This window comes from Dipteris shenzhenensis, chromosome 3 (assembly GCF_047967505.1).
Source record: "Dipteris shenzhenensis isolate YYH24624 ecotype China chromosome 3, Dip_SZ_1.0, whole genome shotgun sequence".
Taxonomy (NCBI): domain Eukaryota; kingdom Viridiplantae; phylum Streptophyta; class Polypodiopsida; order Gleicheniales; family Dipteridaceae; genus Dipteris; species Dipteris shenzhenensis.
In genome coordinates, this window is record NC_141598.1 from 62,206,767 (window position 1) to 62,234,561 (window position 27,795).

General features: G+C 43.5%; 1 protein-coding gene across 4 annotated transcripts; it reads right to left on the reverse strand.

The window, feature by feature from the left end:
- Nucleotides 1-18,522: 18,522 nt before the first annotated feature.
- On the reverse strand, nt 18,523-25,754 carry LOC147904135 (5'-adenylylsulfate reductase 3, chloroplastic-like). Of its 4 annotated transcripts, none has more exons than XM_087370869.1 (9): nt 25,509-25,753; nt 25,203-25,331; nt 24,880-25,000; nt 24,412-24,760; nt 20,065-20,202; nt 19,841-19,957; nt 19,550-19,741; nt 19,338-19,388; nt 18,523-18,978 (listed from the first exon to the last, which is right to left on the reverse strand). In XM_087370869.1, exons 1-9 carry the CDS (start codon nt 25,597-25,599, stop codon nt 18,805-18,807), a joined length of 1,362 nt encoding a protein of 453 aa, XP_087226995.1. In that variant the 5' UTR covers nt 25,600-25,753; the 3' UTR covers nt 18,523-18,804. The 4 variants fall into 4 exon arrangements, with proteins under 4 accessions (XP_087226995.1, XP_087226986.1, XP_087227004.1 ...); XM_087370860.1 differs by having other exon boundaries at nt 19,332-19,388; nt 25,509-25,749; XM_087370878.1 differs by lacking the exon at nt 19,338-19,388 and having other exon boundaries at nt 25,509-25,754.
- Between the last annotated feature and the right edge of the window lie 2,041 nt (nt 25,755-27,795).

Sequence of the window (27,795 nt, forward strand, 5' to 3'; positions counted from 1 at the left end):
ACTGGACTTCAATGCCCAAAGGAGTGCCCAAAGGAGGCTGGCAGAAGCAATAGTCCAACAGCAGCGACGTGCATGAGGAGAGAGCCTCGGCTACACTACCCCAGGGTGAAAGTTGACTACTATGCTGAGCCAGAAGGACATAACATTGGTGTTGGGCCGAGGCGACCCATAAGAGTGGCGAATGAATGTCCATGGCAAATGGAATCCTTGCACTCATTTACAAAGAGTTTGGATTTCAAGAGGATGACCATTTCCTTGGTGGAACATCAGAATGAATGAGAAGACCAACTCAAAGAACGAAGAGAGCATCTTCAACAGTACTTGATTACTATTCTAGGGGGAATGCATCAAGAAATATATGAAGGTAGAGAAGACTAGCTACAACTAATGGACAAAGAAACCACCATCGGGGTGTGGGTCTTGGTAGTGACTCATGTCTCGTGGGGATGTTGGAGAGATGCTGATGGAGCCTCCACTCCAAGCTACTCCTTGTGAGAGCAATGCAAGGCACAAGCCATCCACCGCAAGTGTCACTCAAGCAGCCTCCAAATTGTTGCAATGTATTTCTGCGAGAGAAAGGGGGAGAGGGGAGAAGGGAGGGAGAAGGAGAAGGGAAGAAGAGAGTGAAGGGGGATGGAGAGGAAAACACAAGGGCACTACAATGGAAACAAGGGAGCACCCAAAAAACTCTCTTGGAAGAGAAGAGGGAGCTTGTATTCAAACTTGTGCACACAACAATGAAGACCAAAGTCAACCATTTGGCCTTTTATACAAGTCACCTTTTGAAGGGAGGGCCAACCCTAATCTCTTTATACCACTCTCCCTTCTCATTCTTTTACCATCCTCTTGGGCCCATGTAGCACCAAGACACAATCCTGGCTCTATGGACTTATCATTGTCCATCAAATCACATCACATCACTTAACCCGTGGTAGCATATTATTAACCCACAGTGGCATTTTGTTAACTAATCTGTTACAATCAAGGAAATTCTACTTGATCAACAGGCGTACGTCAAACTGCACGTTTGAGGCCCAAAGATAGTACCAACTAATTCAGGGAGAGTCTACAATGACCTCACACCCATGAAGGTGGTTATGACAGATTGGAAGGTTAGTGACTCAGTCCTTCCACATGGAAGACCCAGTTTTGGAGTAGAGAAATCTAAGTCTAGCTCCAACATCAAGGTAAAGTTTCAAAATTTCAAAGGCACGGATGATGGAGTTCCCTATAGTCACTCACAGATCTTCTTGGGTATCTGTCACATAAATGGGGCAATAATAGACAAAGAGTATATGGACTATTTTCCATGCACCTTAATAAAAAATGCTCAGAGATGGTTCAATCAATTCCCAAGTGGGTCCTTTCCCGATCGGTATGTAATGTCCGAAGCATTCTTGCGAAGGTTCCGGCAGGAGATCAATGAAGAAGATGTGCGGATAAAGCTTAGTGAGGTGAAGCAAAACAAGGGAGAGTCCATCCAAGACTTTGTGCTCGGATACGACCTCTCATCAACCAGTTAAGCACGGTTCTAGATGACAAGTCTATGCCAGCCTGGTTAATCACAAGTTACACCCAGGTAGATTTGTGCAAGCCAAAGATTGTCAATTCGACTAGAACCTATGAAGAATTGTGAGACCTAGCTGTTGCTTTGGAGAAGAGTGAAGGCTCAAAAAACAAGGCAAATAAGAATGATGCTAATAGCGATACCGAGGAGACACTAGCCAAGAAAGACAAATTAAAAATTGAGCTGAAGAAGGCCTTAAAAGAATTGGGCATTCGAGATAAGCCAGGTAGCAATGAGAAATGGTGTAACAAGTGTCCCAGGGGTGGACATGTGGAAGAGGAATGCAAGACTAAGTACTCTAACACCTGCACTAAGTTTGGGCATGATGAGTCTGATTGTTGGTTCAATGGTAAAGATTGCCAAGTGTCAGTGGTGATTGATGCTCGACCCACTGAGCAGAAAACCACCATGTCTCGAGTAGAAGGACAAAGGTAAGAATGGTAAGGAGAAGACCAATCCATCTAATATTAAGTGCTTCTATTGTGGAGAGAATCATTTGCATCCCAACTGTCCAATATGGGCTGAACATTGAAGTTCCTCAAGAATAACATGGAAAGGAAAGAAGTGGATCTAGAATGCCGAGCAATTGTAGCCGAGCTCCTAGATGCAATTGATGCTCAAGTGGTCACCCAGTCAAAAGGCTCAGTGGTAACCCACTGAAGACACAAATGCCTCGAGTAAAGACATCAACTAGAAGGCTCAAAAGGAGTTGGTAGCTAAAATTGCAAGGGAGTTGAAGGGAAAATCTCTAGCATTAGAAATGCTTGAGAAGACTCAATAGTCTATCACCAAGAGAGAGGAATCCTCAAAATCTAAGGAAAATGAAACTGAATTGAGCACTTCATAAGAATTTAGTGCAGAGCTAGCCCGAGCATGGGAAACATTTAAGTCAGTTTGACATTTTCCAAGGTAATGCGAATAACTCCACACTGTCGTGATTTCTTTACTTAGTAGATCAAGGAATCATCCAATGAACCAAAAGAGGTGCAATCCTTAGCCACTATACCTGTGATTGATACTTTGGTAGTTGATGAGGAAGTCCCAATGATCACCATCAAGGTTAAGAAACAAACCATACCTATAGTAATAGTGGATGGGGGGTCAGGAGTGAACATCATCTCTAAAGAGATTTCTTAGAGAATGAAGTTCAATGAGCCATCACCTTTTTGAGTGCGCATGGCAGATCAATGACCAATTGACCCCAAAGGTATGTTGGAGGATGTGGTCATCTCTATAGGCAGTGTCTATCACTTAGTTTCATTGTGATTGCCATGGAACAGCATGCCTATCCAATCTTATTGGGAAGAACTTGGCTGAAGAGTGCAAAGGTACTCCATGATTGGGGATCAAAAGAGATGATCATCAAGATAGATAGTCAAGATGTATGTATACCGACCAACCATTGGAAGGTTCCAAGTTGTTTCTGACCAAAGAATCTGGAGGTCACAAATCCAATTCCTTAGTGTTGAGGATGACTCCTCCACCCACTTGGACCTCTACCAAGGAGCGTTAGCAGACCTCTAGTAAGGGGGGTTACAAAAGTAAGTAGTGGATACTTTTGTAACTATAGAGACAGTTATAACTGTCCCTAACAGCATGTAGTAGTGGCCTTATCCACCACCACATCATTTTTGGGACTATGTCTATTTTTTGATTGTTATCCCCGACTGAGGTCAGAATACCATCTGATGTTGTTATAAGCTGGTCATCACCTCCTGCATGGAGTGAGTTGTTGCTATCAAGTTTTGATACAAACTATATGCAATATTTCCACTCTACAAATGATTGTCTCGGCTATTTGTATGCTTTGTACTGTCTCTTTCTTTTCTGACATTAGTCAGATTTAAGTCTGACTCTAGCATTCCCATTGCCAAGAGTGGATGTGTGTAGGTGTTTTTCTGTTTTTTGGAGACACCAATAACATTATTGGCAATCCCAATCTACATTCCAGCTTTGATTGCCAGTTGCTGCTACATAGCAATTCTGCACAAGAGTGAAAACCGTATGATCTACAATGACTATAATACAAATCGACTAGTAGAGGCAACAACTCGCAAGAAAATCAAAACAACAACAACGTATTGTCACAAAGATGACTTCTAGCAAAGCATGAGATGGCATACAAGCTGATTCAATGAGCGAGGTCATTCAGAGATCTCTTGAAGGTGGACCACTTTCGGAAACCCTTCACGACTTTTGTAAGCGACTTCCTCATGACAAGAACCAACTGGATAGCTGCCACAACACTCCGGACAAGTGAACACACTACGGCAAGTGAGGTGTCTACGAATCTGTGTCTCTAATTGAGCATTCAGCATAGGAAGTGGATTGTAATTTGACTCCATTCTGACCATACAAGCTTGTAACATCTTCATAACGTCCCTCGTCGACAAACACCACCAACAAACAACTATTTGGCAAGCAAAGTACAATAGACGGCTCGACAAACGACATTGCTGTCAAAGTCTTCAATCACTACATCAACCAGACGAGCCAACAAGCAGTCATTAGATTACCAGTGGATAGTCGTTCGACTACACAATAGCACCAAATGCTCTTCTGAGGTCCATCAACAACAACAATCCAACCACAAATATATCGACACCAATAGCACTATCAAATATTCAATGCAACAAGCCCCAAAAAATTGCAAGCAGATTACTCATCGACCTGCACTACAAGCAACCTGACAGTAGCTAGTGACTGCAGTTCTCCATTCCTTTCTTACATGGCGAGTATCTTGGTCCATGTCGGATAACTTTAAGGAGAAAATGTCACCTTGCCGAATTAGCTATGCCTATTTTACAAGAAACCCTGCTAGATTAGAAGCGGGCACACAAATAGAAGATCAAGATGACATTTTCAACGACCCCGACCATACACCCAGTGGAGCAAGCTCTTCTGATAATTTTGTGCATAACACAGAAATAAGCGATGTTCAAATTGAACTTAGCAAATTGATGGTGCAATCACCTCTACTGAAGAATTGCTCAAAAGGAGTATTGCAACAAATTTTGCAGCACACCTATTTGTTTAGGCTCAAAGGAAATTCGACTTCAATCCATTGCCTCCACCTTTAAAAAAGAAATTGCAAGCTCAAGCTCAAAGACAACTACAAGGCCAGCCAAGAATGCAGAATCCTTTGGTAAAGTCAGCCAAATTCACAGGCAAGAAAGGGTAAGATCCAAACAATCATGTTAGACAATTTGAAACAAGGTGGGGTGTAAGCAGATTCGGACAACATTCGCACATCACCAAGAAAGAGCAGTTTGCAGCAACTTTTAATGGTAAGGCAATGATTTGGCTTATGCAATATGGTGTATCTCATTTTGCAACTTTGATGCATTAAAAAACTGCATTTTTAAGCCATTTTCATAAAGAAAAAACTCCAGAAGACATACTCAAGAAGCTTCGGAATATGAAGCAAAAGCATCTCTTAGTTATAGACTATGCTTAAATGTTTAAAAATCTAAATAGAAGACTGACAACCAATCAACAACCCATTGATGAGCAGTTGGGAGATTATTTCTATAAAGGACTAAACAAGGAGTTGAGGACAGCAGTAGCTGGTAGAGACTAGCTTGGAGGAGCAAATGACTTCAACAACATGGTTGATGCAGCACAAAGAGCTAAAAGAAGACTAGGCACAAAGTCAAGGTCTTAAAAAAAGAAGAAGAAAAGGCATTCCGACTGACTCTGACACAGATTGAAACAAAGACAGACACTAATGCAGAAGATGAGGATAGTGATGATACAAAAGATGATACATCAGATGAAGAGAATGAAGAAGAAGAGCACTCAAAAAAAAAGAAAAAAAATAGACCAAGAACAGAGAGAAATCAAAAGCCAAGAAGAAGACAAACAAGCTCTCTAAGTTAGAGAAAACGATTAAAGAGCACTTGGAAACTTTAAAAACACCCCCACCCTTGCCTAAAGTTGCCTGTGCATTTTGTGGGAAGGACAATCATGAGAAAGAGAGATGCTGGTATAATCCAAGCTATAGAGGGAGAGTTCCTCCTCATGTTAAAAATTCAAACAATCAAGCCCCACTTGTGGCAGCTAATCAGATTGCAGTAGCCAGGCAAGGACAACAACGATTCCACAATGTAGCACCAAGAAGACCCAATCAACAAAATTGGGGAAATCAACAAGGATAAAACCAAGATCAAGCATACACATACTATGGCAAGGAAGGCCACAGATACGGATCTCAATGTGAGCTTTGGTGCAAACACAGAGGAGAAAGAGGAATACCTATAATCAATTATAATGCAAGAGAGAACCAAAATCAGCAGCAGCAACAGCCACCACCAGGTGTTTATATGGTGTACTTGGCTCCTATCATCAATGAGGATTACAATCAACAAAATTAAAGAAATTAGAGGAACATACAGGCACTAGCAGTCACAAGATCTAGAGGTACAAAGCCAACACCCAGCCTTTGAGATGCACCAAGAGAGACGGCAAAGCCAATGAACTGGCCCAATCAAGACAAGTCCGAAATATAAAGCTCTACAGCAAGTGCTTGAGAGTAATGCAGCAACATATGCAAGAACATCACAGCTCCAAAACGAGGGTAAGGCTAAGATCAACCTCAGACAACTTGGGACACAATTTAATAGTCTTCCGACTGAGACCATTCGACATCAAAATACAAAGCATCATACACCTGCAGCAAAGCAGCATTCAACAAGCTAATAGGATTCTATATACACACACGGAAAAACAAGCGTCTTTTAGCTCAAAATATATTCGCAAAGAAAAAATTTATTTCCTGGTCGAAACAATTAACAAAGTAGAAAAACAGAGGTGCCCAGGTCAAGCTGATTGAAATCAAAGAGGAGCAAGCTGTTCCAATTGCAAACAACACATTGAAGAACAGAAGTCAGATGCAGCAAAAGGCAAAATATGAACATGAAGGCCCTACACTCTTCTTTAAAGAGCTTTTGGAGTCCAAAGTTCAGATCACAATGGATCAACTTTTGAATCTTGTCCCAGCATTCAAGAACCAATTATGTTAGAGTTTGCATTCTAAGGACATTTCTCAAACAAAAGATCATCCACAGAGTGAAGATGAAGATGAAACACTAGACATTTGTGGATTACCAAGTCCCACTCATAGATGTGAATTATGAAAGGCAAAGAATACCAGAAGTATTGGTAGATGGAGCATCAGGGGTGAACATCCTCTCTATGGATCTATTAAAAAAATTTGTTGCAATGAACTTGCACCAGCCCCATTTCAAGTCAGAATGGCTGATCAAAGAAAAATACAACCTCTTGACATACTAAGAGGACAGGAAGTTAATATAATGGGACTGTCCTTTATAGTCACATTTGTGGAACTTAGAATGGAGGAAAGAGATTGTTCCTATTCCATGTTATTAGGGGTAGGCCATGGCTGAGAGCTACCAAAGTGAAACAAGACTGGGGATCAGAAAGAATAACCATCAAGAAAGGTAAAAAGAAGTTTAAGATCAATCTCTCTTCAAAGAGAAGTTTACCAAGACAAGTTCAACCACTACAAGTAGAGGGCATCAACATGATAGCAGATGAGGAGGAGATTTTCCTTAGGAGAAATCGTACTATTTTTCCCATATTTGAAATTGATGTAATCAAAATCATTGATCAGTATAGATGCTCAAATCAACAAATACAATAGCCTGATAGCCGGCCACTACAAAATAGAACACTGTCGAAAAGGTAGATTCTACCTACCACAAAATGACAAATGACAATCATGCAGACACATATGAAGCCCTACAAGAGAACAGTTAGAAATCAGCTGCACAGGCCATCCTAGAAGCTGAAACTAAATTTGAGGAGCATATGCAAAAGAGTGCTAGAGTCTGATAGGATGACTTGGAAGAGATGAACCTTGGAGACCTTGCCTAAAGACAATTTTGGTCACCACATCCACCCCCCTTCCTCCACACAGCCCTCTTCTTCCCACCCCTCCACTACCACACACCTGGGGTCGGCTGATGCTTCTACCAAATCAATACACAGGACCCTCCCAATGACTTCACACCAAAGCAGGTATACAACATCTTGCGGCTTGCCTTTGTGCCTACCAAAGACCTTCCATAGCAACAACCTTCCACAAGCTTTGACCACTTTCTAGATGATGGCGAGGATCACGTCGAAGATATCCTAGCCATAGATCCAAGGTGGTATTGTGTCCTCCTCAAATTCCATCACTTCAAGGACCTCACTAATATTAGCTTGTGGAAGGGCAAACTATAGAGCTATGACCTCAAGGTAGTTGACATCATTGAGGTCCAAGTACTTACAGCCTCCATCGAACGGACATACCATAACATAAGTGGGAGGCTACCCATCGACCCATGTGTTGTTTGGCGGAGACACACATGTTGTGGGGATGCTATAAGTGTGCCAACGGAGCTCCTATAACCCTTGTGCTACTCCTTGTGGGAGCCTTGCATAGTGAAGCCTTCACTCATGTCACTCGAGTGCCTACTGATCATTGCAATGGGGTTTCGATTGAGAAGAAGTGGGTGAAAAAGAGAGAGAGGAGGGGGAGGGGAGAAGGGAAGGGGTGGAGAAGGAGATGAAGGTGAATGGAAATCATGGCAAACACCAAAGTTAAACAAGGAGAGGAAGAAAACCTCCATCTCAACACATGAGGAAGAAGAGAGCTTGTATTTCTCAAAGGTTGCATACAACAATGAAGACCAAAGTCAACCACTTGGCCTTTTATACATGTCACCTTTTAAAGGGAGGGCCGACCCTATTCCTTGTGCCCTCTCTCTCTCTCTCTCTCTCTCTCTCTCTCTCTCTCTCTCTCTCTCTCGTGTTACCACTACTTGGGCCCATATGGCTGTAAGAAAATAATACGTCTGTGCTCAACAGATAACAGGATCTCGTATGCAAGAGAGAAAACCAGATAGTATGGAGAATCAAAAATTTGATTACTATAGATGAGATACAATAGATGGCGCTGCCTCCCATCTGTGTGCTCCTGTGAAAGAAGCTTCGATGGCAAGCTGGAAACAGTAGAGGACGGAGGCTAGATGCTAAGGAATCAGGGTTGCTGTAGCCAGTGATGAAATGGGCTTCAAGGGCTCGCTCTTATATAGCCACCAGCCGTAGTCAGTTAGACCCAATTTGGTGACCGACCCAATCTGCCCAAAACGGTCGACTGGGGGTTGGTCCCGAAATAGGCCACTGACCACATGATAGAACTGGTGCGCAAAACAGAGCAACTAACCTACAATCACCGTTCGTCCATCCAGGATCATCTGAGGCTCCAAACAGGTCCCATAACCCGAAAGTGGGCTACCCTAGGAAATGCTCTGTCTACCCTCAGTGTGGTCAATCATGGGATGCCTTCCCACACTTGCATGTAGCCTAGTTGACGGTGTGCCAACTCTATCTAAAGCCGTCCAGCCATCAGGCCACACATGGCCCCCATCTGGTGTCCAAACCAGGACCTACCAGATAACCGAGCTACTCAAATGCCTTCTCCTCATATGGGGGGGCTTACAAGTAGCGTTAGCTGGTTCCCGCATAGTTACACAAGAGTGGAGCATTGATATCTAACACCCCCCCTAATGTCCACCCACAAGTGAACTTACTTTTTCGGCCCAATGCCAAGTCGATGAAGATGCCTCTCCAGTAAGTCTCTTCCAAGAGCCTTCATGAAGATGTCTGCAGCATTCTCTGTAGTCGGACAATACACCAAGTTGACCTCTCCATCCATGATGAGCTCGCGTACAAAGTGATATTGAATCTCAATGTGTTTTGTGCGAGCGTGGAACATAGGGTTCTTTGCAATCGCCATGCAACTCTGATTGTCACATGATAACTACGTAGGCTTGTTCTGCACTGCACCCATGTCCCCTAAAATCCTCCTCAACCACACTGCCTCGCAAGAAGCAAAGCATGCAGATTTGTACTCAGCCTCGATAAAAGAAAGAGCGATTGTGGGTTGCTTCTTGCTGACCCAAGACACAGCTCCAGATCCAAGTGAGAAACAATAACCTATCACTGATCTCCTGCTGTCCACGTTTCCTGCCCAATCCGAGTCATAGAATCCGGTCAAGATGTTGCCCTTGGTATAGGTGATGCCATAATCAAGTGTGCCTTTGATGTATTTCAGCACCCGCATCCCTGCCCTCTAATGGTTCTCTCGGGGCTTATTGGAAAACCTGCTTAGTACACCAGTCGCAAAGCTGATGTTTGGCCGCGTGTTGCACGAGTAAATCAAACTGCCCACAAGCCTTCTGTACTTCGCTTCATCCACCACTGGTGATGAATCCTTGTTTGAGAGCTTCGTATCAACCTCCATAGGGTTACCAACTGTCTTGCACTCAGCCATGCCAAATGCCTTCAGTATCTCTCCAGCATACTTCAACTGTGAAATGAAGATCTATTTCGGCTCTTACCAAACTTCAATCCCCAAACAGAAATGCATCAGTCCGAGGTCTGTCATTTCAAACTCTCTTCCTAGCGAATGCTTTGTCTGCGAGATCTTCTCTTCATGGTTCCTTGTTATGACAAGGTCGTCCACATAAAGGACCACGATCATACATCTGCCTCCTTCTTTGAAGATATACAAATTTGCATCTGATGGGCTCCTCTTGAACTCGTATTGCAGAAACTAGGCATCAATTCGCTGGTACCATGCGCGTGGGGCCTGTTTTAGCCCATAAAGTGCCTTCTTCAGTTTACAGACTTTACCTTCTGAACCGGGGATCACAAAACTTGGTGGTTGTTCCATGTATACCTCCTCCTTGAGATCCCCATTCAGTAAGGCAGATTTTACATCCATCTGAACCACAGGCCGACTTCCCTAGGCAGCTAAAGCCAAAACACTGCGAATTGTGGTTAGTCAAGCTGTGGGAGCAAAAGTATCCTGATAATCAAAACCATGTACCTGTGCGAATCCTTTTGCCATGAGCCGAGCCTTGTACTTATCCAACGTGCCGTCGGACTTGTACTTGGTCTTGTACACCCACTTGGTTACGATTACCTTGCATTTTGGTGGACGATCCACAAGGTCCCAAGTGTTGTTCTTCATTATGGAGCCATTCTCCGACTGCATAGCCTCCATCCACCTATCATCACCCTGTGCCTCTTCAAGACACTTGATTCTTCAGCATGAATCACCTCTGTCATCAAAGCATAGTTGACCAAGTGTTCCTGCACCTTCTTTGCTCCTCTAATCTCTTGGACCGGCGGTGTTCGGATGGTTCCTCCTCAATGGCTGGAGGTTCTCTACCATCCAAAAGCTGCTTTACCCACTTCAGGAATGGCCGTTGCCATTGTGGTTCTACAGTCTCTTCTTCATCTTCTTTATCTTGAATCCTCCCAAGCACCGTTGGGGGAGTTCGGTCTGCTGTTGGTGGTGGTACTGGATGGATATCCTGGTCCTGGTTGTCTAGAAAGGAAGCATCCTCCTCCAATTGATGCCAGGCTGTTCTGAGAAGACCACATTGCGACTTACAATTACCTTCTCGGTAACAGGGTTATAGAGACGGTAACCCTTCGCCTTTTCACTGTAGCCTAAGAAAATACACTTCCGGCTCTTCGGTTCAGCCCAGAAAGTCTTTGGCAAATCTTTCCCTTTCATCATACCCCAGCCCATTTTGCAGATGACATGCATCTTGCATTCTGCTACTCCATTTTGCTGTGATGTATGTGGCGGGGGTTTCTGCCTCTTGATCCCGTGACTTTTGCAGTCACTTTCGAATTCAGTCGATGTGAACTCTCCACCTCTGTCTGATCTTAACTTCTTCACCTTCCTCCCCGATTCTTTCTCGACCATTACATGCCATTCCTTGAACTTACTTAAAGCCTCGTCTTTAGTCTTCAGGAAGTATATCCATATCCTTCAACTATAGTCGTCGATCAGCGTCATTAAGTAGTAGGAGCCACCCAAAGCTTCCGTCTCCATCTTTCCACAGAGGTCCGTGTGAACGAGCTTTAGAGGAGCCTTTACCCTGTTGGCCTCTTTAGGAAAGGGCTGCCGATGCTACTTGCCCATCATGCAAGCTTCACATACATCAAGCAGATTTGAAATTTCTGGTAGGTCTGCAATCATTCCACTTTTATGTATCTCCTTCAAAGAACTAAGGTTTAGATGACCAAACCTCTCATGCCACAGCTTAGTGTTCTTTACATTTGCTCGAGCACTGAAAGCTAAGAGTTCGTAAATGTTGTTGCGCCGTGTACCTTTACCAACGACCTTCCCTTGAAGATCCAGAATCTGTGCACCATTCTTATCGAATTGAACTTTGAGGTCCCGATCCGTGATCGCGGAAACGGACAACAAGTTCCTGTTGATATCTAGCACATAAAGAACATCGAAAAACTGTTTAACTCCATCTGACTTGACAGCAATCGTGCCTTTTCCTTTTGCTGGACATTTTGCATCATTCCCGACTGCTACCAGGATGTCATTCCCTACCGGTTGTAGAGAGGTATACCAATCCTTTCGACTGGTCATGTGGCGCGATGCACCACTGTCAATGATCCATGGTTCATCCGCAGGTACATGAACTGCCTCCGTGCAAATCTCCTCAATTGCTACGAACAGCTCTACTAGTACTACCTACGTGCTGTTGCTAGACTCTTTCTTTACTCCATTCTTCTCATCTGCAATCTTCTTTCGGCACTCATTCTACTTGTGCCTTGTCTTGTTGCAATAGAAGCACTTGATCTTCTTCTTTCTCTTTTTATCATCAGAAGAAGATGGGTTACCAGAGTCCTTACCCTTACCTTTCTTTGATCCGGTCTAGAAAGCTGAATCTTCTCCAGTCCTCGTCTTTTGACGCATCTCCTCCTCCAGAAGCATCGCACTGAAATCCTCAAAGTTGAGGGGCGGATTTCGGTTCTGCATTTTCAGCGCTGTAACAAGACCGTTGTACTTTGGTGGGAGAATCCGTATGCACCTCCGTGCTAGATTCTCTTTGGTGATGGTGATGCCAATCGCAGTCATCTGATCGCGTAGATTCTTCACCCTAGTGATGAACTTCTCCGTCGCTTCAAACTCAGACAATTTCTCGTTCGTGAGTTGAGTCTCCAAATTCTGAATCCGCGTCTGATTCGTGGTCTCATACTGATTTTTCAAGACCGTCCATGCCTCCTCCGCCGTGGTGACATGTTGAATTAACGCCATGACAAAATCACTTACACTGCAAACAAGAGAACACAGCGCATCTACATTTCTTCTTGTCCACGCGAGAATCTCATCCATAGTTGGTACTATCTGTTGTCTTGCATTAGCTGGATCCGGTCTCGCAACTGGCCTCACGTCCACCTCAGTAGCAGTATCCCAAAGTTCGTATGCGCTTAGGATGGTCTTCATCTTGAACTTCCAGAGTGGATAATTAGAGCCGTCCAACTTTTCACTTTTGCCGAACGGTGGGAGTCGCAGTCTTGCGGGGTGGGCCATCTCTCACAATCTGCTTGCAAACAGAAACACACTACCAAATCTTCTTACTAGAGTCCAGGCTCTGATACCATGTAAGAAAATAATACAACGTCTGTGCTCAACAGATAACAGGATCTCGTATGCAAGAGAAAACACCAGATAGTATGAAGAATCAAAAATTTAATTACTGTAGATGAGATACAATAGACGGCGCTACCTCCCAGCCGTGCGCTCTTGTAAAAGAAGCTTTGATGGCGAGCTGGAAATAGTAGAGGACGGAGGCTGGATGCTAAGGAATTAGGGTTGTTGTAGCCAATGATGAAATGGGCTTCACGGGCTCGCTCTTATATAGCAACCAGTCGTAGTCGGTTAGACCCAATTCGGTGACTGACCCAGTTCGCCCAAAATAGTCGACTAGGGGTCGGTCTCAAAATAGGCCACCGACCACACGATAGAACCGGTGCGCAAAACAGAGCGACAAACCTACAGTAACCGTTCGACCCAGAGCCATCCGGGATCATCTGAGGCTACAAACGGGCCCTGCAACCCGAGAGTGGGCTACCCCAAGAAATGCTCTATCTATCCTCAGTGCGGTCAGTCATGGGATGCCTTTCCACACTTGCATATAGCCTAGTTAGCGGTGTGCTAACTCTATCTGAAACCGTCCAGCCATCAGGCCACACATGGCCCCCATCTGGTATCCAAACCAGGACCTACCAGATAACTGAGCTACTCAAATGCCTTCTCCTCATATGGGGAGAAGGCAACCAGTCGTAGTCGGTTAGACCCAATTCGGTGACCGACCCAGTTCGCCCAAAACGGTCGACTGGGGGTCAGAGTCTCGAAATAGGCCACTGACCACACGATAGAACTAGTGCGCAAAACAGAGCAATAAACCTACGGTAACCGTTTGGCCCAGAGCCATCCGGGATCATCTGAGGCTCCAAATGGGCCCCGCAACCCGAGAGTGGGCTATCCTAGGAAATGCTCCATCTATCCTCAGTGCGGTCAGTCATGGGATGCCTTCCCACACTTGCATGTAGCCTAGTTACCGGTGTGCCAACTCTATCTGAAACCATCCAGCCATTAGGCCACACATGGCCCCCATCTGGTGTCCAAACCAGGACCTACCGGATAACTAAGCTACTCAAATGCCTTCTTCTCATATGGGGGTGCCCCCCATATGAGGAGAAGGCATTTGAGTAGCTCGGTTATCCGGTAGGTCACCCCCCATATGAGGAGAAGGCATTTGAGTAGCTCGGTTATCTGGTAGGTCCTGGTTTGGACACCAGATGGGGGCCATGTATGGCCTGATGACTAGACGGCTTCAGATAGAGTTGGCACACCGCCAACTAGGCTACATGCAAGTGCGGGAAGGCATCCCATGACTGACCGCACTGAGGGTAGACGGAGCATCTCCTGGGACAGCCCACTCTCGGGTTGCGAGGCCCGTTTGGAGCCTTAGATGATCTCGAATGGCTTTGGGCCGAACGGATACCATAGGTTAGTTGCTTTGTTTTGCGCACTGGTTCTATCGTGTGGTCGGTAGCCTATTTCGGGACCGACCCCCAGTCGACCGTTTTGGGCGGACTGGGTCAGTCACCCAATTGGCTCTAATAGTCTACCCTAGCTCGCCATCGAAGCTTCTTTCACAGGAGCGCACGGTTGGGAGGCAGCACCATCTATTGTATCAGATCTACAGTAATCAAATTTTTGATTCTCCATACTATATGGTTTTCTCTCTTGCGTACGAGATCCTGTTATCTGTTGAGCACAGACGTTGTATTGTTTTCTTACATTAATAAGGTATATTGGGGTTTTGATTATTTCCCATAATAGCTAACACATGCTGGAAAAAAACTTGGAATTATTATGGTTTGGATCTTACACCTATTACATTGAGTTCTACCTAAATTTTTAAGGTCAATCTAATACTAAAATTTCAAGCTATTTTCTCAAGTTTTAGATAAAATGGCCAAACTTCTGAATTAGAATGATTTTTTAAAGAGTTTGTAACTCCTAGAGTCTAAGGATAACTAAAACACATATGTTTAGATTGCCTTGGAGTTTGATAATCATACTTTTTATGATCTATGGCCTCAAATGTAATTTTAGTGAATGGTAATAGTGAAGCAAAATTTGAACTTTTGCAAACTCTTTGACATGTCTAACAAGTTCCAAACTCTTTGACATGTCTAACAATTTCCAAACTCACCCATACTATGTATGTGTCTTCAATAGAATGTTATGGAGTAGCGTGAGTTTTTATGGGACGTGTAATATCATGTAGAAAACCAAATTCAAACCGTATTTTGATTGTCCATTATGTTGTATAAATGCATGCTAAATTCCCATTCAAACATTTAAATTATACTTATAGAGTGCCTCTAATCATAAATGAATGATACCAATTAATTTTCAAAACATTTATAATGGAAAAAAGAAACAAAAGATCCAGATGATTCTAGACACAGTATTGAAAAAAGAAAACCGCCCAGTAATCGCTCAGGGCGTCAACATGGAATTCGGCTTGGATGATGTTGAGGAACAGAAGTTCTTGGATGCCAACCCTACGCTAGTTTCGATTTTTGAGGTTGATGTTGTCAAGCTATTTCACTGCTGCATTCGATGGAAGGTGTCCACTGCAGCTTCGTACGTGATCTCCGTGGATGGCACACACCCGCCACCATCGCAGGTAGAGGGAGAATCAAGCTCGACCACTAACCACGATGTGGAGACGATGTGGATAACACAAAAGGATTAGCACTCAGGATCATGACCCAGAGGAGGGGGACGTGACACCCTACCAAAAATATGGGGAGGAGCTGATCACTCAGGTTGAGTCAACATACTAAGAGCAAATGCGCCACACCTCCTAGGTTCAAGAAGATGATTTGGAGGAGATCGACATCGGAGCGGGTGATGACCCGAAAAATGTTTTTGTCAGTGTTCTGGCTGAAGGTGAGTTTCGAGAAGGATTTATTTCGTTACTCCAAGAGTATAGGGATATCTTCGCATGGGAATATACGAATATGCAGGGTGTTAATCCTCAGCTATGTGTTCACCGTATTAATCTAAAGAAAGATGTGAAACCGGTCATCCAACAGAGATACTGAATGAATCCAAACTATGTTAAGCTGGTGATTGATAAGTTGTTGTGAGTAGGATTCATTTTTCTGATGGAGGAAGTGACCTGGCTGTCACCTATCATTATTGCTCCTAAAAAGAATGGTAAACTCCAGATTTGTGTTGACTACCAAAAGCTCAACGTGGCAACCATTATGGATCCCTTCCCTCTACCGTTCTGCGACACATTACTAGATGTTGTTGTGGGACATGAGGTTTATACCTTTCTAGATGGTTTCAGTGGATACAACTAGATGGTTTTAGTGAATACAACCAAATTCAGATGGCACAGGAAGATAAAAATAAAACCGCCTTTGTCACAGAATGGGCAATGTTCACCAATAATGTGATGCTATTTGGGCTGAAAAATGCGCCACCTACATTTCAATCCTGGATCTAGAAGACGTTCGCACTGTATTTGACCATGTTCATGCGGGTCTTTCTGGATAATTTCAGTGTGTTTGGAAAGCGGGATTAGCATTTACATCATTTGCGGTTGTGTTTTGAAACCTGCCGTCAATCACGATTGAGTCTAAATCCAACAAAGTGCGTCTTTGCCACAAAACGTGGAGTGATGCTTGGTAATATCATCTTAGAAAAAGGGGTAGCGATTGATCCACGCAAGGTAGAGGCAATTCAAAAGGCAAAAGTTCCTCGTAATTTAAAAGGAGCTCCAACGGTTCATTAGGCAAGTCAAGTGGCACAATCGGTTGTTGCGACATGTGTATTATATCTGTCAACCTTTTAATAGGCCTAACTAAAAAGGATACACCATTTTTGTGGATCAATGTATAGTAGACCACATTCCATCGGTTGAAAAGGATTTTGGTAGTGGCTCCAATTCTCCAACCCCCTGATTGGAGTTTGCCCTTCCATGTGTTTATGGATGCATCCAATATAGCCATCGAAGGGGTGTTGATGCAAAAGCGACAGAAGGGCTAGTACCAACCTATTTATTATGCTAGCCGTACTCTCACATCCGTGGAATGGAATTATTTTGTGATGATGGAGTGAGACTCATGAGTGCTTGGGGATGATTTATGCTCTTGGAAAGTTTCAACTCTTCTTGCTATCTCTTCCTCCCCTTCCTTTTTCTCCCCTTAGCACCATAAGTAAAGGCTTCTAGTTAATAATCCAATACCCGATAGAACCCCTACTTGGTATAACACAAAACACTATTTTGACATACAAAACAAAAAAGCAAAGATTCCTACAAGTTTGATTATGCTTCACAAGATGCATCATCAAACACACCTCTTATATGCTTCTAAGTAGGTATTCAAAGCTAAGTAAGAAATGTGCCTATAGATCTCTAGGCAATCTCTCTCAACTCAAACACCGATGCCCCTCCCACTACCTATCGACGGATAAGCAACATCACACCTCTGTTTTTCTCTTGATTTAAGGCCAACCCTTGTTTTTTCTAGGCTTAAGCACTTCCTTGTGACACCAACATTTTGAAAGGAAGTAGCAATTATTCTTCAAGTTCGAGTTGAAATGCACTTGCTATCACTTTGAGGCACTAATGTACTTAGAGATTCGTTTTGTTCTCACTCAACGTTAACCTATAATTCACAACTATGAAATCTCAATCAACTTGGATAACCTATCGCTTGCCAAAGCTAGAATCCAAGTCCATTGCAAAGGCAAACTTAATTCCATTTTATTGTTGATTTTTGACATTATAAGCACCAAGTATCATGTTACATCACACCAGATAATCATACCACCAACTATATGAGGCTTTCATTGACAAATATTACTACTGTGTGTGTGTGCACGTGAGTGAGTGAGTGAATAAGTGAGTGAGGTGAGAGTGAGGGTGAGAGTGATGAGAGTGAGAGTGACAGTGAGAGTGACAGTGACAGTGTGCGTGTGTGTGTCTGTGCCCATGCCCACGACCGCGCAACTACGCGCACGTGGGTGTGGGCGGAGTGGGCGTGGTCATGGGCGTGTGCGTGTGTGCGTGTGTGTGTGTGTGTGCGAGAGAGAGAGAGAGAGAGAGAGAGGCACTAAATGGGAGGAAGGGCTTCATGTATCAAACAGCTTATCAAAGACCAACGCAAATAGAGAGAAGCACAAGGCCATGCCCTAGCTAGAGGTGAGGCAAGAGCTTTGAGAAGGTGTGCTAAGACTAGTTCCATGCAGGCAACGGAGGGCTTCATGTATGAAACAGCTTATTGAACAAAGAGGCAAATAGAGGGAAGCACGAGGGCTAGCCCTAGCTAGAGGTGAGGCAAGAGCTCTGGAAAGGTGTGCTAAGACTATTTCCATGCAGGCTCAAACACTGTAAACTCCCCTATCCCAAAACTAGCCTTGCACTTTTTGAAGCATTATAAAAGCAATCCTCCAACTCAAAAGAGAATAATGTGGACATCATGAGAATTTGCAATCTTAGAGAGCAAGTTCATTTATGAATGTCCCACCAAAAGCCAGTAAATAAAGGGGGTACTTCTACTTAAATCTGCAGTAGAAATCTGCATTTCATACACAGATAAATATAGGCCAAGTAAAACCACGAAAATGCATATAGCCGCATCTCTAGCTTATATCTCAGTATTTTAATCGCACATAAAATGTACACCAGCAGAATTTAGCATCCCCGTGTGCAGATTTGGGTAATGAAAAATAAATCAAAACTGACCACTGGAAAGGTTGAACAAGGATCAGTTTCCTCTCCTGCTTCAACTGACAAGCATTAGCAGTTCTTTCCTCACTGTAATGCTTTTATGAAGGCAAGAAGTGAGGCCACATCCCTTTGCTCTGAGGGGTACTTGATTGGTCTAATGCAATTTTTTGAGAAGAAAAGAATTGTTGGAAAGCTGCTAAGCTGCAGTTCAAGCTGGGCATATGGTTTTTGATCTCCATCGGCATTGAACTTTCCCACCTGCTCAACAGGATTGCATGTATCAGAACAGACAAAGCCAACACACAGCACCTCAACCTCAGACCTTAAGCCGCATGACCCAGCAAACTTCGACAGTTGTTCCTAAGAATGCAAGCTAGCATATATGCATTTCACTCTCCAACAGTAAGTGAAGGCAAAGGAAGATATACACTCAAGGATTTTGAAACGAGGATGAATACCACGGGCAAAACCAGCACAAGAAGGTAAGAGAAATTTTTAGTTTAGCCTTCATTACTTCTGTTGTTTTGGGGGTTTTTTGGGGGGAGTGCTCAGGGTTTGGAGGGGGGGAGGGGGGGGGAGAGAGAGAGCGAGAGAGAGAGAGAGAGAGAGACTAAAACATTGGAGCCAGAAAGTTCTTCCGCAAGCGCATTATACGACTCCTCCATGGCCTACCAAAAATCAAGCAACCAACATGAGAGCAAGCATTCCCAAGCGTACCAGCCAAATCCACAGCCAGCTCAGAACGGGCCCACCAACTTTTATGTACATACCAAAACTTAGGAAATTTAGCTTCGCAAACTTCTGAATGCCAAAGAGCTCATCTACTTACTTGGCAAAAGGGGCACCAAGGTGCATATAAAACTACAATCCAAGAATTGTCTCTTTGTGACGACTTTGCAAGCTTTTCAATTTCTTCCCTGCTCAAATTCACCACTTTTTTATTCAAAAATAGATCCACAGTAGTAGCTCGAGACTGATCTGCAGACTGGTAGCCACCTCCTTGTGCACCTTCAATATTCCCCTGGAGTGAAGAATGTCATGTATGAGAACAGACAACAGCTGAACATCGTGATTGTTCAACTTCCCAACAAAACCAATTTTAACAGCTTAAGATCAGAACCTTGTGCAAACCACATTCCTTTGCTTTGGCATCTTCCCACCACCATCGCCCCTCTCGTTCATGCTGGCCAGGAAGCACTGACCTTGTGCATGGTTCACAACCAATAGAAACATATCCCTGGAACCATGCCAATTCAGATCCACTGCTAACATTGTTTGGATTGCCCCAAGCATACTCAACACAATACTTAACAACTTCAAAGCTCAAATCAATGCTTGTGAAACCTGTGAATGAAGTGCATTGACAGGCACATTCATTGTCCGCAAGAAATTCCATAGATCTGTCCCCTTCATATTTGCAAGTGGATTCCACTTCACCAAACTCCCCACACCACCATCAAGGCCTTCAAAAGATGGATCAATCTGCAAAAAAAGGTTAAACCTTGTCATTAAAGTCTTGCTATGACATCAAAGGCAGAAATCTTAGAAACCCTTGACCAACTCCTTTGTAGCCCTTGACCAACTTCACAAAGAGAAGATAAAAAGAGGATGTCAGCATAAGAGAGGCCTCTGGAAGGTAAAGTAATGATTAATCTGGATGCGCAGAGTAAGTATCCAACATACAACAAAATCATCATATCCCTTACAAACCTGATCTTATCTAATTCACTACATCAAGCATGCTAATAACAAGTGTGAAACAAAAATGAGTTGAGCTTAGAATAAAAGTTGTGTCCCTGACACACCGACCGTGTATAACACAAAGTAAAATGGGTGGACTAAGACAACCCCAACGCGAAGCGCGTAAATGCACTTCTCCAGAAATAAAGTCAATAGTTACTGGGGTTGGTTAACATTTCTTCCAATTCGTCAACACGACCTCAGGGAGCTGCTGATTCGGGGCTGGTGACAGTGTCGCTGGAAGTTGTGAGCGATGCAGAGAATTGGTGGGAAAATCAGGCTCACGTATATTTCTTTTACCAATCACAGGTGTGATCTTGATGGAAAAACTGGAGGGCATCCTATGCGGCTCAGGTCAAAGAGCTGCCAGCCCTCAATATTGCTATATTCTACCCTGAAAAGTCAGCCAGCTCCATAAGAAGGCTGATCTTAAATAAAGGACCAACCATTTTAATAGGCTGATCCACTTATGGATGACCAGATGACCAAGTATAAAGGCAGAAAGCAGGTTACAAAAGGCCAAGCCTCTAGACATTTCCACCAAGAGAGCACATGGATCTGTCATAGCCGAACATCGAATGTCTAAAATATTCCTCTAAAACAGGATAGGTCATCTAGAAAACTTTGCCCCCACAAAGGCCGGGCAGCAGATCCCAAACTTGTAGAAATCAATTCTACAAGAGCTGTTCACCATGCAGCAGAGATCAAGAGGAGGTAAGAACTAATCTTCAATGCACTCAGTTCCAGCTTAATGGGCAGCAAGAAGATAAATGCTAGGCAAAGCGAACCCTACCCCAAAACAGTGCACAGTCTAATGGGTGCCATATTCCCAAATTATTTGCTTCTCCATGTATGATGTGAGTGTATGGTATTGAAGTAAGTAGGCTAAGCTACAAGCCATCGTGTATGTATACGCAGAGTCCATAAAAACAATACTAAGCATTTGATCAGTTTATTAATCAGAATACCTTGCCTACAAGTGGTGTAGGACTGTCGAAGAAGAGTTGAGAAATTTGAACTTGGACAAAGTATGAACGTGCATGGTCATGCTGTATTAAAGGAAGAGAAAAAGACTACAATGGTTAGCACCAGAAATGTTTATGGATAGCAACCTGGAACAGGTTTATCGGTACCAGCTTGGAATAAGGTTCCAATGTTAAATTTCAAAAGCATTCCGTCCATCTGAATTGCCATTTTCATAAAGTATTCACAATCATCTGTTAACGTTTGTAATTTTAGTGTTTAAATGCTTGTCCAATGTGCATCATCCAATAGAAACATTGTGCATGACACTGCACACTGCAAACAATACGGCGTTTTGTCCAAGGTGAGCTTTGTTTTGCCACTTTCGTGAACACTTCGCCTAAAAATGTTTCATGGGTGTCTAAACCCACAAAAATATACGAGTTCCCTACCAAAACGCAATCCTCCTGGACATCATGGACTCCATCTCACCTTTTCTAAGGTTAAGCCTCCTTCAAGTGAAATAGGACACTGCCTGAACCTTCAGTCCGCACAAACAGAAATGCCTATGAGTGCCAGTATGTTCAAGTACTCAATACCCATGTAAGGCATTGTTCATTAATTGAACACTTCTTCAATCAAAAAATGAAGGTGCTTTTGGCCTCAATGCAGTTTGGAGGCAGAATTTTTGTTTCCAAACTCCTCTCCCCTTTTCTTTTTGCAGCAGGAGCCCAAAAGGACACAATGAGCCAAAGGGGGTAGGGACCAGAATTGTAGGACCTGTAAGAAGGTGCAACCTTTAAGGAGCCTTATCCTAATATTAACAGAAGGAACTATACAGGACTACAACATGAGATGATCTCTAGATGTGCCATAACAACTAATAATCTATCATGACGTGCCATCACAGATGGCCAAAGCCCAGCAAGCATCCATTGAATATGGATTATAAACATGAAAGATGGTACATAGTGACAAGGCATTGAGACTGGTTCATGTTTTAGGCACATTAATGCTCTAACACAAGCATGTTGCAGCAAATGGATGCGATGCTTAATGATACTCCATGAGGACATCTGATCATTGAGACAGACAGCATGGCTGAGTCCCAAGACACTCATCCTCCATAATGTCTTTGTAGAAACCAACAATTAATCCATAGGCCTAATAAGTAGGCTTGGACCATGCAAGGGAATTTAAGAACCAAGCTTTAAGAATCCCAAAAAACTCTATGGAACAAAAGCAAGTTAGCTAGTACAGATTTCCAATCTCCTGAGGATTACGGAATGTGCATGCTAGAAGAAGACATGCTTCCAAACCTGCTGTTGTGCATGGGGAGGCAAAATGAAAGATGCACATGACGATCTCTTAGCTAAGCTTGCTTGGTAAACATTTAAAATTTTACATGAAAATAATGTTGAGAAATATGAAATCATGGCTATACAACATGTTACAACTTAGGGCAAACATGAATACAGAGCTCACCCCACAAGCTTAGGCAACGGAAAAAATAGGCATAGAGATATATCATGCAATGCCTTGTTCAATGAAGAAAGAAAAATACAAGGGGCAAGGTGGAACGATGCCAAGGAATGAGAAATCATAAAAAATAGCAGGAATACAAGAGAACAATTAAGGAGAAACAAAACCGATATAACAAAAAAGGAGGCATAAAACTACATAGCAATCAATGGTAGGTGGTAGATAGCTCCATGGCAAAGCTTTTTGTAACTCTCTTGAAGCCAAAAATTAAGAGGGTGGATGGAGGATAACGAAGGTAAAGCCCCACCAGAAGCATATTTCAAGCCAAACCACTCAACAGTAAACCACTTAGTTACAAGAAGCTAGTGATAAAGAAGCTTTGGGGACATAAAATTATCCTTCTATTGCTTCATGAATTCAAGAAAGCATTTGACGTAAGAGCAGGTTTGAAAGTTCCCAAGGGAAATTCTGCAAGTTCAAACGGATAAAAGTAAACAAGACCACATAATTCATGGAAGATATCTAGATAGAAAGGTCTCTTCATAAAGCCAGGAGAACAAGGAATCACTAACAACTACAATTCTAATTCTTATGTCAGGAGACGAGCCTTAAGAGACAACGAATAAAAAAATTTAAGATACAAACAAGAAGACAAATATGTGGAATTGGAAAATGATATTAGTTACCTTGACACAACCAATGGTTTTGAACGGGGGACCCGGCCAGTATTGAAACAGTCCAAAACAATTTGAGTAATGAGGAACTACATGCCGAAGCACAAAAGTCATACCCAATGCAGTTGACAGAGGTAGGCAATGCTCTCTGTTGCAGAACCTATAAGCACGTTAGCATGAAGCTTGACATAAGTAGCAACCCCTCACCCTTTACAACCTTAGAGTTCTCTCTAAAGCAAATTGGCACCTATACTGTGGAGATTTCGATGCACAGCAAGGAATGATTAGAGTTTTAGAGTCAATAGTGTAGTGTGAATTTCTCAAGAATTTTCACCTACGACCACATTAACATGAAGCTTGACACAACTAGCAACCTCTCACCCTCTACAACCTTTTGAGTTCTCTCTCAATCAAGTTGGAACCTAGACTGTGGAGATTTGGAAACACAGCAAGGAAAGATTATTTTCGAGTTAGAAGACAATAGTGGAGTTTAGATTTCTCAAAAATTTTGGAGTTATGAGACGATATTGATTCCGTTATGATCATATTTATCGAATTTTTTTCCTTGCCTGCATAAGGGCTCCACCCCTCAGATCGTTGTATCAGGTTTCTTTTTAGTCTCATAGACCCTTTGGTCTTCCAAAGACTTTTAATAGACTCTCTCTCTCTCTCTCTCTCTCTCTCTCTCTCTCTCTCTCTCTCTCTCTCTCTGTGTCTCTCTCCAACGAACACAAAGATGTGAGAACCCACATACACAAGTGCATGTATATACGCAAGCGCACATGCACAAAAACATCCAGTGCCATGCATCCAAAGAGAGGAAGGCTCAAACCTGAACTATTGGAACATTGGCACGAGTTCCAGGAGACTGATCACGCCGCTGTCCGGTTATCCAGGCCTTCAAGCCCTTGAGTGCTCGTTTCAGAGGTTTAACCTTCCGAATTCCGCAACACTCTTGATGACCATCTTCATAAAAAGAAAATAAACCTTTAGACCTCACCAAGGCCTCCACCTCCGAAGCATCTGGAAACATGTATTCAATTTTGATGTCATAACGCTTCTCTACTTCTGCAAAAAACCTGTATGTTTCAGGGTTGAGTCTCCCAGTCTCAAGGCTAAAAACGCGGAATGGCCTGCCTGTAAGATTGGCATATTCTATCAAAGCTACATCCTCTGCTCCACTATCCAGCCACATCACGATAAAAAACAAAGACAGAAAATCAGAAATGGTTGAAAGCCATTGCTTCCATTTTGAACTCATTAGAAAATTAAGGCAGTGAAAGGTAACCCGTGTAGGAACCTGAATGCAATGGAGATGTCAGACCCAAACATAGCCAAAGCCCGGTCGACAATTTCCAGGGGAGATGCATCGGCTAACTGCTTGGAGAGCTCCTCATAATCAACACCCTCCTGCACAAGCTCTGATTTTGCAAGGAGAGGTAAGGACTCCAATAAATTAGCAACTAGAAAAACTACGCATATATCTCCTCATAATCAACACCCTCCTGCATAAGCTCTGATTTTGCAAGGGGGTAAGCACTCCAATAAAGAAGCAGCTAGAAAACTACGCATATCTCTCTCTGGGCAGTCCCGCATTCTGTGAAACTGAACCCTCGCACGAACCTGGCGTCGCAATAGCTGCCGAAATGAAAACATTGTCTCGTCGAGGTGCTTGACGCGAAGTTTGAAAGGAAAATTTGCCAAGTTTACAAGTTTGGAGCTCCGGAAGGTCGATACGTCCAGGGTACATCCCTGTTACAAAGCAGTTGATGAGAATCTAGCTGAAGTAACCAGAAGCAATCGATTCTCCAAGCATCCCAACTACGATTGGGATGATGGGTATGTGGGCGACGGAGTAATGAGCAGGGGATGAAGTGTGGCAAGAAAGCCAAGCAAGAAAGCATCGAAAGGAAGCAAGAGGCAGCTCACCGTTGCAAGATCCGAGCGACTTGGAGACGGGGGAAGAAGGGGGGAGGGCTTGGAGAGAGCAGAAGGCGCCATGGACGGAGCTGGTAGCCATTTGGGAATCGCGATGGATGTTGAACAACAAGAAGCAGTGCTTGAGAAACTCGAGTCACTAGTGCACACTGGATGTCTTGTCTTGTTGTTGTTGTTATGATGGCCGTTGAGAGGTGCTCCTTTTGATTTGTGCTCTTCGAAACTCTCACGTCTCTCTTTTTTATTGAGTTTTATACATTAACTTTTCCCACTCTCAGCCCTTCCGTCACTCCTTGGTGTCACTTTTGGATTCCTACTTCTCTCGAGACACACATCTGCTCAACTTCTCTCGTCGATTTTGGCACACCTCTCGTGAAGGTCTAGCACTCGTCGCCGCCATCAACCACGGCCTCTATTTGCCCTCTCTTTCGCTTGGTAGCTCACATCATTACTAAGACCATCTTTTTGGCCTACCTCTAGGTAGGCCTTAGCGAAGGTTCCTCTTAGAGATGGCCAAAATTCTGAGTTTTTATTAGTGAATTGTTGATTGGTCCACTTGCCTGTTTTTGGCTTGCCCTGAGGAGGGAAGGCTTCAGTAAGGGTTACTTCCCTTCGGAAAGGAAAATGACGTGGATTTTTTCTAGTTTTGTCCCCATTTTTTTCTCCCCCTTTCTCTCTCTCTCTCCTTCTTCTTCTTTTTCTCTGTCTCAACTTCCAAGGCAGGCCTTTTGAATTTATTCAACTTTTTGTTTTTGGCCTACCTTGCGGGCTAGGCTTATGTAAAGTGTAAGTCTATTTGAGAAACGATGAATCAATGTGTGTGATTGGTGCTTCGTGTCTTTTATTCATTCGTGGCTTCATGTCGTGTCTTTTTTTCATTCATGGCTTCATGTTTTACTATTTGTGATTTGTGCGAACGATATGGATGCAGACATGTGGACTATGACTCTAGTTATTGCATGCTACCACGTGTCCTCCACCTGATTGGTCTGCATGGCTTCTTTCTTTCCTGCTATTTCGCTGCGCTTCAATTTGCCAATTCCACGCATGAGGGTGATGTTTTGGCCTGTTGCTCCAGCGTTTTCGAAGCTTTTCAATACTCCTGGTAGTCGCTTGTGTTGCCACTGCGCCTCTCTTTGTCAATTCCACGTGTTACAGTGATGTTATCACTCCTTGCTCCTGGCTTTTGGAGCCTTTCAATCAACGTATGGACCTGTGCGACGATTTTTTCGGCTAGATGGTCCATTTCTCAGAGGATGGCGGTGGTTCGTGGTGCACGCCTATTACAGTTTTCGGTGTTGTCTTCTCTGTAGATTTTGCGTGTCGTGTTCTCGTGGCGGTGTCCATCTTGCCTTTTCGCGACCCAACGACCCTTCGAGCGATCTGTGGACTCAGTTGTGGTGTTGGTAATTGGAAGTTTCTTTCGTTGGATTGGTTAAATGAGGTGGTGCTGGTTCTGGCTTTCTTACACTTCGAACAGGCCATCGGAACCTTTCACTATGTCGAAGTGCTACAATGGTTGGAAATTTCTTGGGTTCTTTCTTTTCCTTGGCCAATCGACGATACCATCCAATACAGATATAAAAGCAGCCTCTGCCTTCATCGTCTTCACATTCTCCTCCTGAGTTAGCTAACAATACTTGTGTTTGTCTTCATTCCCTTGCTTACTCAACCGATGGCACCTGACACAGACATCAAAGAGTTCGAGAGGAGTATAATACCTACCTTATTCTGTTGATTCTTCCTTCTTCCCTTCCTTCCTTTGTCGTCCATTCTTCCTTTTCTTCCTATTAAGTTCTTAGTCCAAAAATATTTCATTTTGCAGAGTTGGAGAAGTTGTGCATGACATCTGACATGGGGTCTTTTCATGGAATTGAAGGAGATGCTATCGATATACAACTGGTGCATGCAAGTCGTCCTTGAAGCACAGTTCAAAGTTCTTGTTTCTTTTCGATTTTACATCTCTTTTTTGTGTGCCTATCAACAGTGGACCAGCCTTTATGCGAAGTGAAAGAGGAGGTGCAAACCTCCGATTGTTGTATGGAAGTGTTAGCGCACTTAGAAGCTACTAGTACCCCCATGATATAACCAGCTACAAGTGACAACACTGCTCCTTTCGGTGCTCCCCTACTCTCATCCTCTTGAACTTGCTCTCTCTCACCACAAACACATTGCACTATCTATAGTGATTCTAACTGCAGTCCGTCCTCCAAACATCGTCGCTGCTTACAACTCCCCTGCTCTCATCCTCTTGAACTTGCTTTCTCTCACAACACAA

What these genes read in the sequence shown, in the direction of transcription:
- LOC147904135 (XM_087370860.1), bottom strand. Translation starts at nt 25,599, where the DNA reads ATGGCTACCAGCTCCGTCCATGGCGCCTTCTGCTCTCTCCAAGCCCTC. An exon ending in TCAATGCACTTCATTCACAG is followed by an intron (nt 19,958 to 20,064) that starts GTTTCACAAGCA and finishes GCATGGTTCCAG; the next exon opens with GGATATGTTTCTATTGGTTG. An exon ending in TTTCTGGCTCCAATGTTTTA is followed by an intron (nt 18,979 to 19,331) that starts GTCTCTCTCTCT and finishes CCTGTTGAGCAG; the next exon opens with GTGGGAAAGTTCAATGCCGA.